General features: G+C 35.1%; 1 protein-coding gene across 2 annotated transcripts; it reads right to left on the reverse strand.

Annotated features, from left to right (window-relative positions):
- Positions 1-1,303: 1,303 nt before the first annotated feature.
- On the reverse strand, positions 1,304-16,668 carry LOC117322306 (interleukin enhancer-binding factor 3 homolog). 2 transcript variants are annotated; one of them, XM_033877145.1, is made up of 8 exons: positions 16,562-16,668; positions 10,662-11,015; positions 9,558-9,757; positions 7,491-7,666; positions 6,916-6,951; positions 4,553-4,607; positions 3,237-3,309; positions 1,304-2,455 (listed from the first exon to the last, which is right to left on the reverse strand). In XM_033877145.1, exons 1-5 carry the CDS (start codon positions 16,596-16,598, stop codon positions 6,933-6,935), a joined length of 786 nt encoding a protein of 261 aa, XP_033733036.1. In that variant the 5' UTR covers positions 16,599-16,668; the 3' UTR covers positions 1,304-2,455; positions 3,237-3,309; positions 4,553-4,607; positions 6,916-6,932. The 2 variants fall into 2 exon arrangements, with proteins under 2 accessions (XP_033733036.1, XP_033733037.1); XM_033877146.1 differs by lacking the exon at positions 16,562-16,668 and adding an exon at positions 13,061-13,236.
- Positions 16,669-17,009: the final 341 nt, after the last annotated feature.

Genomic DNA, 17,009 nt, shown 5'->3' on the forward strand with positions numbered 1-17,009 from the left:
CAATCTTTCTGTGACCTACCTGTTCAATGACAAACTTGGTATGACCCTGCCTTTTCAATGTCAAACTTGGTTGACCCTGACTGTTCAATGTCAAACTTGGTGTGACCCTGCCTGTTCAATGTCAAACATTGTGTGACCTACCTGTTCAAGGTCAACCTCTATGTGACTCTGTTCAATGCCAAACTTGGTTTAAAATTCCAATTTCAAACTCACCTTTACAGCCATTACTTCTAATTTGCTAGTCAGGATTGAAATAGTATATTTTCAGTTTCTGTTGATATTTTTTATCATTAGATATTTTTGTTTAACCCTTGAATGCTTATCCAAATCATGTATACATGTATTACATTCTCAACCAAATATGTACTACTCTAAATAAAGAGTACCTGCAACACTGACACACCAAGTACCTGTCACTAGTCAGACCATAACTATCCCCTATAGTCACCAGTAGCCATAGTGATCCAGAGCCCCATTTGCCTGGACAGTACCAAAGATAAGGGACACAACTCTTACAATTCTGGAAGAAATTCTTTAAAAAAATTGCACTCAGCAAAACTACCAGTGTGGCAAAGTTTGAGGAATTTATTTATTTATATAAGTCATAGCTTATGAATTACACCCCTGGGGCATATCAAAGGTTACTGAACCAAAATTATGCATTTTCCCCTGAGATTATTGCAGAATATGTACAGTACTAGGCATTGCATTATAATTCAAGTTTTGTTGCATTACGAAAATAAAAATTCCTCACTGGTCCTTAATTATTCCGGCCCCAGTTGTTTTCAGATGTTTAATGTTTCCACATTTTCTTAAGTTTGGTTTCCCAAATAAAGAGACGCTGAGACCACAAATGTTGACAGCACCAAGGAGTGTCGGTAGTTGTTTTCAAACTAGTGTTGAGGAAGTCAGCTAGCTCTTATGTCCAGTACAGTGGGACGATTGAATGACTGTACTGACTATAGGAGGTAGATCTAGGTAGATTGGAGATATATCAAAGCGAGGCCTGAGGAATTGTGGTATCAGAGAGGATCTGCCAACCAGTATCAGATTGAAATTGATTGCATGTTTACTGGCAAATTAAAAATATTTTTTTTTGTGTTTTTTTTTTTCTTTTAAATTTTTTAATTAAGTCTTTTAATCAAAGTCAACAGGAATTTCCAATAACTGTCTGGATGATATCAGTATAGTTTTATTTATAGCTAAATCAGGACTGCCATATTTATCTGCCAATAAGCCCATGCTTGATGATAACCACATCCATGTCTATTTCAGTTTTTCAGCAAAAACTGACATGAACACCTTTACGAAAAGACATGAATTTATTTAAAAATACATTGTAAAACACATACGTTGTAATAAAGATTTAAACATTTCTAATCAGTCTGTGTTTCTGTAAGTGTAATTTTAAATATGACTTGAATACTCGATGAAAATAATATCAGTAAATGTCTGTTCACTCTGGCAGAAATACCATCTTTATACATGATTCAGATGCTGCAGATCTCATAGATACCGTAGATTTACATATCAGAACCGAATACGAAGCATTTTATGCATAATGACAACGTTTACAAATGAGAAACACTTACATACATAGGAGCCTATCCCTATATTTCCTCCCCCACTCGTCACGCGGGGATAATTTAAACAAATTCTCAAGTACAGAATGCGTATCAACTAAACCACAGTACCCAGTTGACGAATTACTTGTGAATAATAATGGACCCATCCAATTGGCTAGCCCTTGATCTAGGAAAAAAAGGTTTTGCAAAACCTATCTTTGTTACACTGGCTTAGATAATTCATTACAATTTAAACTACATGAACACATCGGATTAAATATCTTTTTTGTTTTAAAAAGAATTCTAACTATTAATACCTTAAAATAAAAATAATCACCACACGACAACTTATTCCTGTGCATCATTTATCGATGTCACGATGTGTCGAAATCAAAACAGAAATATAAACAGCTGAAAAATCGGATCAGCCAAATTATTTTAGTGACAAATGAATATGACAGTGCAGCTCCATGGTCTACATGGAAAATAAAAATAAAAGTTTTCTGGAGTTATTAACAACATGTACCAGGAATATGCTCACTAATGATATTGGGGTTATGCTGCATTATAATTAAAAGTTTTAACACTAGTTTCTCTCACAATGACATTATCCAAGCAGTATTCTATTGAGAACATGATTAAGATTCATCAACATTATTGCCTTTCCCATCAATTTCTCTTTTCAGTTTTTTTATTTTAATTTGTAACAATGTCTTTTCCATCAATATTTTGTCCTTCTCGAGTAGAAGTACTTCTCGCTCGGTGATGAATTTGTCCTTTTCGGCCTGTAAAGCCTCTATCTGGAGTTGTTTTACGACAGGGTCCTGCATGCTGCCTCCGTAATCTCTAGAACGGAGGTACAGTGGATTTGCACCTCGCGCCATACAATTCTACAAACAAACAAAGAAATTAGCTAACACCCAAAAAGAAAAAAAATAGACATTTTTTTTCTCTATTTTTCTATTTATCATGCATACATTGAAATCAGAATATTGTATATTGGTAACATGAAATAACAAAGGAAAACTTCTATTTTCTTTTTTGTTTACATGCTACTCGAGATACTTTTGTGCTACAAACTACAACGGAGATTCCAATCAAAAGAACATGAAATATTTATACATGATGAACGTTTGTTGTTATACTGTGCAAAGAAAAAGAAATTTCTACCCTAAAAGGTGAGAATGTTTTGTTCTCATATACTTCACAGGGTGATTCTGTGGTTGCTAGGAATGGGACAAAGATAATCTCACGCGGGGTAGGAAAAGACAGTCGGCACGAGCTATGACACCACACACAATAACATTACGTCATCATTTTATGTAGAATAATAATTACTAATGTCATCGATTTAGACACAAATTTTCATGATGATCATGCGATGAAAAAAAAATCACAACACCTTACAATTTGTAACTTGTTTTTTAAGTATTTGAGAAAAATAATCAAACATGGGTCTGTACTGAGGACAGAGATATCTTGACCCTAGTATAAGAGTTTGGCTGACAAGCAAGAGGCTTTCTCTGTCCAAGAAACAGGCTCTTGTAAGACTCTATTATTTTTATCCTTGAATCTCTCCATTTGGTAGAAATGCCTTCTAGTACTAGTACATCATTCTGTTGTAATTTCCTAATACAAAGGGAGATAAATCTATCTGTACATAGTACATACCTCTACATTGGCTGGTTGAGGATGAATTTCTGCAACTGTAGCCATATTGTTTCCAGCAAACTGATGTGTTCGTCTGAAATAAAATGTTACAGTTAGATGAGCACAAATGTCCTATTCTATACATACACACACACAGATTAATCTGGTCAGAAGACGGACCATTTCACCACTATTTATTAAGTTTAATATGGTAAAATATAAAACTTAATCTCTTCCCTGTATTTCAAATCCACATTGTAAATCAACCATGAAGACATAAAAAAGACGAAATTAATTCATTTTTCATAATACCGGGATAACTCAATCACTGAATCTATATTCGTGAAATATTTTTATTTGACAACGAGGAGCTGTCATTTTTGGCAGTACTGGCTTAAGATGTATAATATGTGCCCTACATAGGTGTAACATTAGCTGTAAAATTACTTAAAAAACTGTAAGATGTACAGAAACTGTTCAAATTCATTCAGGATGTAACAAGGAGTTTGATTGGTCAATAAAATTGTATACCGTCTACAAAATTCTCATTTGTGTATAAAACCTTTTAAGACATCAATGACCCAGACTGACCCTGAAAAGTCACTACTACAATGATCACATCAATAATACCAGGTAAACATGACCCAAACGGTCAATGGACAATATATCATGACCCTAAAGGTCAATGGATATTATAGCGTGACCCTAGAGGTCAATGAATATTGTACAGTGACCCAAAAGGTCGGTGGATATTGTAGCACGACCCGAAAGGTCGATAGATATTATAGCATGACCCTAAAGGTCACTGAATATTGTAGGGTGACCCAAAAGGTCACTGAATATTGTAGAGTGATGCAAAAGGTCGGTGGATATTATAGCGTGACCCTAGAGGTCAATGAATATTGTATAGTGACCCAAAAGGTCGGTGGATATTGTAGCACGACCCGAAAGGTCACTGAATATTGTAGGGTGACCCAAAGTCAGTGGATATTATAGCATGACCCTAAAGGTCTATAGATATTAAAGCATGACCCTAAAGGTCACTGAATATTGTAGGGTGACCCAAAAGGTCACTGAATATTGTAGAGTGATGCAAAAGGTCGGTGGATATTATAACATGACCCTAAAGGTCACTGAATATTGTAGGGTGATGCAAAAGGTCGGTGGATATTATAGCATGACCCTAAAGGTCACTGAATATTGTAGGGTGATGCAAAAGGTCGGTGGATATTATAGCATGACACAAAAAGTTGAATGGATATTACAAACATCAAAAGTTCTGGGCAAAGAAAACAAAATTTCGCACAGAAAAACTGAAAATTCTGGAAATACTTTACCTGTCCCCACTATTTCCAGGTCCCCTGGGAGATACACTGCTGGCATCAGATTGTCCTGGAAATAATGTTGTACCAAATATTTAAACACATATTAACAGATGTCAGTCAATCATGCAAAAGAAAAAGAAAATGTGTGAAGCATGTAAATATATGTATGTATGCACATGTGCATGTAATCAGTATGAAGTCTTGATAGTTCTAGAACATTCCAATAAAGACGATTCCATACAGCTAACATTCAAACAGCTTTTGAGAATATTTAGCACGACGTAATTCAGTTAAAAGTAATAAAACATAGCAAACAACCTGTTATGCTGTGACTCTCAAAATGAACATCCCCATATCATGTCAACTTTTCAGGCCTCACAACAAGGTCAGGCCTTTCCTCATGTGACCTCACATCAAGGTCAAGCCTTTCCTCATGTGACCTCACATCAAGGTCAAGCCTTTCCTCATGTGACCTCACAACAAGGTCAAACCTTTCCTCATGTGATTTCACAAGAAGTTCAAACAAGCTTTTCCTCTGGTAACCTCACAACAAGGTTACACAAGCTTTTTCTTAGGTGACCTCGCTATAAGTTACACAAGCCTTCCTTAAGGTGACTTTATCACAAGTCACACAAGCCTTTTCTCAGGTGACCTCTAATAAGGTCACACAAGCCTTTCCTTAGGTGACCTAACAACAAGGTCACACAAACCTTTCCTTAGGTGACCTCACAACAAGGTCAAACAAGTCTTTCAACATGTGACCTGACTAGAAATAGATATTCTTCCCTATCAGGAAAATATTAAAATTCAAAAGCCATGGACACTTTTAAATTGTTTATTTTTTCTCATAGTTTACAACTAAAAATCCAGAGAAGTGGACGTATTCTGGAAAATGGTCTACCAAATACCTGACCAAGTGGGTATGATTTTTAACAGTGGAGACAAGGCCACCATCTTAATAGGATATTCTTAGGTATTTTTTAGGTGGATTTTCGAAAACAGACTGAAATAATCCTTACATATTCCTCCTATGGAAGACACTTTCTGATTTATTTTAACTACATGCACATGTGCCATTAACATATACAGTGGATCCTGCTTATTATAATATTCTACTTTCCCGAAAAAAATATTATAATAAGCAGGATGTACTATACTATTGATAATGATAGATAAAAAGTCAATGAGCCATCTATACAAGTTTGTCTTTTCAAAATTTACAATACTTAATTTGGCTTGTGAATTATTTTTCTTCAATAATTAAAACAGAAACACATTATTACCTAGCACAGCTGCTGAAACAGCGGGTACTCCAAGTACGTCTGTCTTCATGCCGCCATGGTACCGTAAAATCATGGACGATCCGTTTATTTCAGAGATCACGGCCCCCACCCAACTGTTTCCTGCACAGTGTCTGCCGATACAGACCCATACTCATACATATTACACGTTTGAAATTATACTGAAGGACTAGTATCTTGTATTATTCAAAATTTCCCATTTCTCAGATTCATTTTTCCAATAAATCTGTTTCTTCTTGGCATCTTATCTTATCGAATATATATTTCATAAAATTGTGTTTGTTAAATAAAGAAATAAGAGATAAGTCATTCCTTCCGGAAAACGTCACAGTCGTTGTTTATATATATATTATACAACATGAATATCTTCATGTTGACCTTAATAATTTGCCTTTGAACAACAAAACCTTGATACTGTTTTGCACATATGCATATATACATGTATTTTCAAACATACAACACGATAAATAATGGCACTTTCCATAGAAACATCATAAACTTATGTTACCAAACAGCATTTCTACACGGGGTAACATAGCGACACACACACCTTACAAATGTTTCAACCCTTTCACCCCTACTGACTATATTGGACTTGAAATGATGAATGAATGGCAGAGTCCAATAAAGTTTCTTAGGGTTGAAAGGGTTAATACAGGAGATTTCTCAGTTTTATCATCAGTTTGAGCCTCAAGTCGAGATAAAATTTAAAATTCCTTCTATCATCTCCACCGATCAGCTCGCAAAGACTCCAGGTGTCACAGATACAGGGGCCCTGTAACGGCCATTTCTGTCGGATTTCTCAATTCCTCCATCCAGACTCAGATTTATCATCACTTCAGAGTCATTCCCAAGTTCAGATAAATTCAATTTCTCATATCCATTGTCGTATCATCTCCAACTCAACTTGAGGAGACTCACAAAATCACGGATACAAGGCGCCGTGATACAGGGACCAGCTGCTGATCTCAGAAACTTTCCTTTCAATAAATCGTGATCAACTTGAATAAAGTGAGTGTTTTGATGAGAAATCCTGCCAATGTTGGTGACTTAGTAAAAGATTAAAGTACTTACCATGATCACCAGCAGGGTCAGCCGGCATTTCTGATTCTACAAATTAAATAAACACAATCCAATTTTCAAAACTGATTGTTTAACAATATCAGCCAACCTAAGTACAACATTTTATGTCAATACACACAAATACGTCTTACATACAGTAAATTAAATCTATGCTATAAACATAATAGAAAATTGACAATTCAGAAGTTTTGAAATTTAGAATTCACACAGAGTTTAAGAAGTAAAACACTTTGAGTTTTCATTGCTATAACCGGCAAAGAGCATGTACATTGGATGGCACAAAGTTGGTCATGAATACGGCAATTAACTTTGACACAAAAATATTGATACTTATGATAAAGGTTCAGTATAAATATAGGTAATACTTAATTACTGATAAGAAATCATTGTTCATCATTACTCGCGATTAGGACAATATTCAAGATTTATTGTCTTTGGAATATTACAACGGCTTAAAATCACACTTAGGTAAAATTTGGATATCTGGAGCACTGTTCAACAAAAAAAGAAAATTGTTTTTCAATCTATAAATTTCACCTGATTTTAAAACTCTAATGTGGACATACCTGGAACTATTTTGATGTTGAAGAGTTTTTCGAGGACCACCTTTGCTGCCTCGTTCTTTCGCCAGCCTCTTGCTCTTAGCTGTGCCCTCAAATTTCTGACCATCAACTTCTATCGCCATGGTGTAGGACCTATCCTGTTCCTTTACACCTTCAGCTGACTCTCGCACAAACTCATACTGTGGACAGAAAAGTAGGTTAGAGGTATGTCTTGTTCCGACTAATCGATTTAGTCGATGATAAGTCATTTTACCTCTGACTATGACTAATCGATCATGATATTTTGTGATCAATCATGATTTGACTATAACATGGAAATTTTCATGATTTACAGCTGACTTCAGCAATTAAAAGATAAACAATTTAACTAGTAAATTGACATAAAAAGGCATTAAAACAACATTTTAAAACAGATGAATTAAATCATATCCACAACATTTCCCCCCATTATGGTCAACGTTTTTGCATATTATTTCCCTTTCTTTTCATGATCGATCAATAATCGATCATGGATTGTATAGCAATGATCGATTATGAAATTTATAGCGATTCCCAATACTAGTTAGAAGAAAATGTTATATCAACAATCCCCCAGCTTCTCACAAACTCATACTAAGGTTAGAGGAAGCATTAGATCACCAACCCTCCAGATTCTCACAAACTCATACTGAGGTTAGAGGGATGCATTAGATCACCAACCCTCCAGATTCTCACAAACTCATACTAAGGTTAGAGGGATGCATTAGATCGCCAAACTTCCAGATTCTCACAAACTCATACTGACGTTAGAGGAATGCATTAGATGAGCAACCCTCCAGATTCTCACAAACTCATACTAAGGTTAGAGGAAGCATTAGATCACCAACCCTCCAGATTCTCACAAACTCATACTGAGGTTAGAGGGATGCATTAGATCACCAACCCTCCAGATTCTCACAAACTCATACTAAGGTTAGAGGGATGCATTAGATCGCCAAACTTCCAGATTCTCACAAACTCATACTGACGTTAGAGGAATGCATTAGATGAGCAACCCTCCAGATTCTCACAAACTCATACTGAGGCTAGAGGAATGCTTTTGATCACCAACCCTCCAGATTCTCACAAACTCATACTGAGGTTAGAGGAATGCTTTTGATCGCCAAACCTTCAGATTCTCACAAACTCATACTGAGGTTAGAGGAATGCGTTTGATCACCAACCCTCCAGATTCTCACAAACTCATACTGAGGTTAGAGGAATGCGTCAGTTCACCAACCCTCCAGATTCTCACAAACTCATACTGAGGCTAGAGGAATGCGTCAGTTCACCAACCCTCCAGATTCTCACAAACTCATACTGAGGTTAGAGGAATGCGTCAGTTCACCAACCCTCCAGATTCTCACAAACTCATACTGAGGCTAGAGGAATGAGTTTGATCACCAACCCTCCAGATTCTCACAAACTCATACTGAGGCTAGAGGAATGAGTTTGATCACCAACCCTCCAGATTCTCACAAACTCATACTGAGGTTAGAGGAATGCGTCAGTTCACCAACCCTCCAGATTCTCACAAACTCATACTGAGGATAGAGGAATGCATTTGATCACCGACCCTCCAGATTCTCACAAACTCATACTGAGGTTAGAGGAATGTATGTGTTAAATGCCATCCAGACTACTAAATTATCTGAACTTCAGAGAGTCTTTTACAAATGATCTTGTAAGTAGGGATAAGACATTCATTGTATCAAACCCTCTTAGTATTATCAAGTTACAAGTCAAAATATGACTTCCCTACAACAATTTCACTTTTAATCATATTAGACACCAAGAAAGGACATGTATATATACCACTTTGATGTCAGTCACTTTGTGACCTAATCTGTTGTGTACTCTTTATGCACTGTTAGACAAAAATGTTGTTTTTTTCAGATTACAAAACTGACAGCTTGGTCAGTCAAATTTTAACTTCCTATTGAATTTCTCAATAAGCTGAATTATTTTTTTTTTTTAAATTATTATCTAGTTATTTAGATAACAGTTATCAGCCCCTAGTCTGACAAAGACTATTCTAAGGCACTAACTTACTTTAAGGTCCTTTTTACACTCGTTGAGGAGCATGACAGGGTTTTTACAACAGTACATTGGTCCTCCTGGTTCCTGACCCTCGCCTCCAGCAGTGGCATTGAGGATCTCCATGGGTGTGGTACTTTTCCTCTTCCTCCTCTTTTTGCCAGTCCCCTCTCCCGGAGAGGCTCCTTCCTTGCATGGCGTAGTCTCATTCAAAACTGTTGAATGTATATCATACACTTATAAATTGTTCAGATTAGTCCATATGTTGTTGAGACACGATATCGAGTCTCAAGTATATAGATTTTATTATAATGTATTTTTGATGAATAAAAGAGGATTTGTAAGTAAAAGGCTTATTGCAGGACACTAAAAAAGTGTTGGCTAGCAGGGACCTTTCAGCGATAACCATTTAGAACACCTGTCTGCTGAAATCAGGCTCTGGAATACCTTCGCCTTTTTTACTTACCTGCAAGACATGGGTGAGCATATCTAAATACTAGTATGACCTATTGGCAGACAAGTACAGATCTATCGATGAATCATCTTGACTTCTATCAGGATAATTATTACTACTATTGAAAAAAGTATCAATATAACCTAAGTAACAACATATACACATCAACTTAAGTAATCAAGTGATACAAATACTCGCCAGAGTAAATTTTTTAGAAAAGTTTAATTTAGATACCAAAGACTAAGTGCAATATTCACACGGATGCTGCTTTCAAAATTTGGTTATTGATAAACACTTTCCTTTTTCTGCACACAGGTTTTGTTACCTGGGTCAAATCGTAGTGAAACAAGTGTTAAATGCAAGTGAAATGATTTGTTAAGATGTTTTTCTCAACCACAAACAGTGATTTAAAACTGTATTTACAAATTTTTGAAATTGTGTCTTTCCTTAGACTTTGTCAAGCAAAGACTGCGAAAATTCAAGTTTATAGCTTATAGATAATATTTATACATCAAAAAGTGAAATGGATTCAACATGAAATGTTATTTCTCATGACAGACAAAATGTGTTGGTGACATTTACCAAAACCACATGTTAATTAAAGAATGTAATTGTAATTTGGACTACAGGAAGAGGATCGACATCAGCTTAGTAAGTATACAAACCTGGTACATGAAGAATGTTAAACATCTTTAGAAGGGCGTACTTGGCAGCCTCCACTTTCGCAAGCTTTTTGTTCGCGCCGGTACCCTCAAACTTCTCGCCACTCACTTCGACGCTCATCGTGTAGTTTTTGGTGGTACCCTCCACAGATTCACTCACAAACTCATAAACCAAGCCCTTCTGGAGTTCGTTGAGGTTCTGTACCGGGTTCTTATTTGAAACTGTTGGCTTTTCACCCTCCTGGTTTTCCTGATTTGGTTCTGCTTTGGTTTGTTGTCCTTGACCTTGATTGCTGTCCTCTTCCATCAGTACAGGTGGACAATCTGATGCTGTCGGCAGGCAATTCAGATCTTCCGCTACAATTGAATGGAGACACAAGGTTATTTGTGATGAAGCTCAACATTACTCCAACAAAAATCTACATTTCTAGTGAGGAAGTTTTCATCTACGACCATTTATCATGTAAATATTAAAGCATCTATTATCAATGAAGTCTCCTACACACTAACTGTATCTTGGATTTGACCTGGAGGTGCATGGCAAGTGCTGGTAATGAAGCTGAGGATGCTTACCCTTCCGAAACACCTGGTCTTATAATCCTTGTACTTTTCAAGTGTCTCCAAGCTTATCTATATATTTTATTCAAATTTTTATCAATTTTAGTTATTAATTAGAATTACAATTTTGTATGCATGTCAATATTGTCTACTTGTTTTTCTAACCCACCACTTCAATCTTGTAACTACAAAATTAAACACATCTATCAGTAACTACATACAAATGATTGCAGCCAGGCCTTTGATTAGCCATGATTTGATGTATACTGCCTTGGTATGAGGTCAATATGAAGACAACTGTGTCCCAGCAATCAAAACATACATGTGCATATTCCCATATACAAAGGCAGTAAGGTTTATGATGACAGGAATTAAAATAATTTTTTACAGCAAAGATAATATAGCTAACAGAAAATATGTCCATCCTTCCTACGGCGAGGCTTCAACACTTCTGGCATGATTACATGTCAAAAGTGATAAATGTCTCAGCATAGGATGGAAGGACATTTTTTAAGGTGAGCTATTCTGTTGCTGCAAGAAACATTTCTTTAATTCCTACCATCATATCTAAATCCACCACATCTGGTAAAATTTTCATTCAAAAAGAAATAATGTGATTTAAATAAGTGGCAATGAAAATGTGACTGTATCATTGGAAAATTTGATTGTATCAGGTAAATAAACTGGAAGTTTTTAGTTCCATTCACATACAACCACCTATTGGATAAACATTTACTGGAGTGTCACCTATATATACACAGTTTCAGGGGAGATCATCAAGTTATGGTGCTGGACCAAAAGAAAAATTCTAACCCAATTGTGGTGCAAGAATTTCCTATGAAGGTTATTATGTGTTTCAAACAGTATTAAATTAAAATAATGATATACAAAAGCATGCTATTGCTTGATATTGAAAATCTACAAAAGTTAGTTAAAAATATGAATTAATTACTGCAGCAACTTATCTGAGATAAATGGAAAAAATACATGATTAAAATTCAACTTATCAATATTAAAGAATGATGCGTAATATAGTCAGATTACAGGAAAACTTAGAGAATTATATTACTAGTGAAAAAGGATTTTTTTCTCACAGATTTCATGTATGGGGCCTTTTGTTTCAATTGGTGAATTGATAGGGAAGGATTTTTTCAGGAGTAATTTTGGGAATTCTGCTTAAATAAGAAATAATTTCAATAGGTGATGGGGCCCTATGGCCATTAGTACAGTAACTGGCCCAAAATATTCAAAGCTCTCAGAAATAGTATGCAACACATATCAAATGATGTTGATCTATTATCATAAATTATGTTTGATTAATTCACATCCACTCCAGTACATATAGTTTCACTGTTATATCATTACCAAATCATTACTTAGATGTGAAATCTAGTATCTTTTAAAAACTCTCATGCAGAAGTGTTGTGCATAACATCAACCAATAGAGTCTTAGTAAATTATAGCACATTAACTTGTTCATTTAAAACATCTGACATACTGTGTATTTTACTCCCTACTGGTCAAGTTCCCTAACCCTGTAAAACAACGGTTATAAATACACACTATGACATGGTCCAATGTTATATGCCCGTTTCCTAATGTCCTGGAAGGAACTCAATCAATTCCACCTAGCCAATACATGTCAGAATGCCCCCGTCTTGCCTAGAGACGCCATAGATTGTGTACACGGCGGCACTCCAAGCGAGACAGAAATTTCACAGCCCATGTATCAACTTTGGTACAGCATGATCAGAGTTGCGTCCAGATTTCCAACTGCGGAACTGCAATAACTATAACGTCAGACCATCCAGCGGTGTTGCCATGACAGCGTAGTTACAACTCACCCTGGCAGTTTGTTACCATGGAAACACATGATCAATGCCCTGATATCGCGAGGACAATAAAAGCTGAGCTGCATACCTTCAAGTGAAGAAGTTTCAGAGCTGTATTAATGCAAAATTTCATTAGACCACCTGACAGCATGTATATATATGTATATTTATATATATATAAATACGGACATTTGAAATACAATAAAATGACAATGCATAAAAGATACAAACATGCTATTGTGAAGAGATGTGAAATCTAATCGTAAGAAAACAATGCAGACTGAATTTCTGATTCTGACTACACTAAAAAATCAAAATCAAATTCACGTCGCAACAAGAATTTGTCTCACCTTGTGACTGACTTAAGATTTCAATATTGAATTTTAAATGCTCGTATTGTCTCTAATTATATATATAAGGAATAGAATAAAAGAATACTGGATCAAATTCAAAATGAAATGCCAAAGAATTATTAGATATATATGTCAGTGGGAACAAAATATCATTATTCAGCAAATTCACTTCACAGGAAGTCTGATTTTGTAAATATAATTCCATGTTAAATGTTTTCCATTCTTTGCAAAAATAAACAATACACGTACAGCTTGTCATGAAACAATTGTCTCTTTATCAAATTAATTAGGTGAGGATGTTTTCAAAATGATTTTGATTTCACAATGTAGAATTTTCTTTAGAAATTATGACTGCATTTTCATGCCAAAGAATTATCAAGTTCTGAAATCTGTTTTATAATATAAACATATGAAACATTATTACTTGTATCTGAAACAGTAGAGGAAAAGTTATTTGACAGGAGTAACATGCATATGGTCACAATGTATTGGGTATGTATTCTCGTCCTCGTTTGCCTGTGATTCCTACACAACGCCTAGAATTTAAACCCACACCATTATACTTTGGATCAGGATTTTCTAAAATAAGATTTATATTGCCCTTATAGAGTTTAAGCATCATAAATAGTTGATTATATACTTAATGGGTGGAATTAATAATGAAACTGCTAAAACAAAACAAATGCTCTCCTCAGAAAGCATGCCTCCTCGACTGGCATTATTACTGATACGGTAGTGGGATACCAGTCAAACAGGCATGTATTTTGAAGAAAATATTTTTCGTTATCTATTCAACCACATTTCTGGCATTAATCAACATTTATAAAGGCAATATATATCTATTTGACGAAATCCTGACCTCGGGTACATGTGCATGGAATTACCCAGAATGTATACCGGGTAATCGAAACTTGACAGTCACCTGCATCAAGACTTAAGGCGACATTCACAAAGATGGGTGATTCTCTGCCTTGTGTAGGAAATCCCTGATCTCTAGACTTAACGAATGTGACACACTGACCATTCAACAACCATTAAATAAAGTCGAATACAATTAACAAAGAAGGATAAAATCAATGATATGATATCTATAACTATAGATCTTACCATGGGTATATATAATTAGCAATAAACAGTTAATATAGCATGACAAATGAAATTTGTGAGTTAGAAAATAAGTCGGATTCAAAATTCTAATGCAGGAATTTTTGCTTCATTTTGGCTGCGAAGGAAATTTTTCAGGACTGCAAATTTTGGGAATTTGGCTTAAAAGGTGAATTAATTTCAATTGCGAATGGGGATCATTATGACAAAAAGTTCTGCAATGACAGTAAATAATAGTTGTTATTCTGATAGTATCAAGACATGAATGATGATGTACAGCTGTTTATTGTACAACAGTTTCTTTCTTGTCTTTCCAATGGCAATTTTTGTGTGCAATAAAAGAAATATATAGATATCACAAGTTATCATTTACATGAATTTAATGATGAAAATATTTTTACCAGTTCTCCAACACCAGGTCAAAAATGATTATCCTACATACAATTAAATCAAACTAAATCTATTTTTTTCTGTATTACCAGTCAACACTACCACAGTATACAAATCACATATTAATATATATAATTTATTTGATATTGGCATACATATGTATTAAAAGTAGTTTTTTTCTAAGACAGGTCCACATCAATTTCATGACTTTCAGACATGAATTGATGATCTTCATATAAAAAGTAGCAATACTTTAGATACATTTAACAGATTTAATTTTTTTTACATGAAGTGAGGTTTCCAACCTTTTTTCTATTTTGATTTCAGACATTTGGATGAACAATATAAAGGTGGTCATCACCCAGATCATAAAATATGGGGTAAATATCAAACATATGTATATACATTTCACCTCCAGATTCCATTCCTTCTTTTATGGAGTTTATTGGACAGTTTTGTGTCCAGCTTGACCAGGGAAATATGTTCCCATAAATAGCACATTGGACCAGATTCGAGTACCCAAACTGTCACTATTTACCAAAGATTGAACGTTTTTATTTAGTTTTGTATAGATAGATTGATTTTCATTCATTAAGTGTATGGAGATAAAAAAAATTGAATTCATAGTTGGGGTAAAAGAAAGTGATATTGGGCATAGCATACAAAAAAGGTAGACTTTCACCCACCCGTACCAAGTACGTATAATGTATAAGTAGGATGACAGCTTCTCCATTTCTTGTCTGATGACAATCACATAATCTATCTTTCATCCAAAAGATACCTTTCAATTTTCGATATTGTAATATTAGTGTTCTCTGGACTGGTGGACTTGACCACTTTCTTTCTGGTATGTTTCCGTTTGCCATTTTTGTTTACATCAGGAACAGCAGCTTTCACACTGCATGGTATTAAGAACCTCATTTGCATGTTATCTTAATTATAATTTGTCCTCTGGCGATTTTGAACAGGTAAGGATTTCCAACAATAGTTATGTAAATATTTTGTAATCCAGCATTATGTGAAATCTAATTAGTAATATACGTGAAATGTAATTAGGAATAAAGTCTACCTTTTAATTTTGGGATTTTTTTCCATATTTAATCATCAAAATATTGTAATTTGCTTTACCGGTGACCCCATTTATATTGAAATATAAGGATATTATACTCCAAGAACTGAAAATGTGTACATTATTCACCATAAACATAATATCTGATAATAAAAATTCTGTCCGTGGTGAGCAGTGTCGAGCTGTACTTCATCATAAATCATGCATGTCGAATACAAAATTGGTATTGATCCAAAGCGTATCCATTGTCGGGAATGAAAATTAGCCTACTTATGAAGGTCGGGAAATATGTATTAAACAAATACTGTACCCAATGAAATATGTGATTTCGTCAAAGAATGCATTTATGCAATAAACCATTCAGATAACATAATCTAACTCAATCGGCCGCTATATGGTATTATTATCGCGCAAGACCTGGTGCACATGTCCTTGTTTCAGACCGGGTACTGTAGCGATACAACGCCGGCTAAAATTCAAATGCCAACTGCACTATTGTTCTTCCTAAGCTCTTTAAAAGTTAAATCAGTTGTATGTGGCGATATTGTATGGGCAAATAAATATAAGTAGCCCGTATAACTATTAAATCTGTCAAACCTTTCACAAAATCGATGGGAAACCCGCTTGCAGCCATCTTGGAAGTGACATCTAATACCAGTCCGAAGGGCGGAGAGAGTTTACGGCATCAATTCCGGAAACATTTTTTCACAAACTTTTTAGAACTACAAGCTCCAATATACAGATGGTCCACCCGATCTTCTTATGGACCTCGTTGATATATACTTTATTTCAATTTGTTAATAAGATCAAACCACTGTGACCTGTGTTCAGTTGCAATAATATTCCCCACACATGTGATTCTATAGCGCTTGACGAGGGCACGTGGAAACCCTTCCCTATGATGTGTTAGGGTCAAATTTATTTTTGATATGTAATAGACAGTTTAAACAAAACGTCTCATTTATTGCCGCAATGATACTTCGTTGATGTCTTTTGACGATGAAATGTTTAGATACAGTATATATGCGATATAATGTATGGAAAA

The sequence above is a fragment of the Pecten maximus genome, chromosome 2 (genome assembly GCF_902652985.1).
Source record: "Pecten maximus chromosome 2, xPecMax1.1, whole genome shotgun sequence".
Lineage (NCBI taxonomy): Eukaryota > Metazoa > Mollusca > Bivalvia > Pectinida > Pectinidae > Pecten > Pecten maximus.

Bases quoted from the DNA above. Each gene is read 5' to 3' on its own strand.
- LOC117322306 (XM_033877145.1), bottom strand. From the start codon at position 16,598: ATGGCTGCAAGCGGGTTTCCCATCGATTTTGTGAAAG. The intron at 11,016-16,561 runs GTTTGACAGATT...ATTCAATTGTAG, and splicing joins TCCCATCGATTTTGTGAAAG to CGGAAGATCTGAATTGCCTG. The intron at 9,758-10,661 runs GTTTGTATACTT...TACATTCAACAG, and splicing joins TAACATTCTTCATGTACCAG to TTTTGAATGAGACTACGCCA.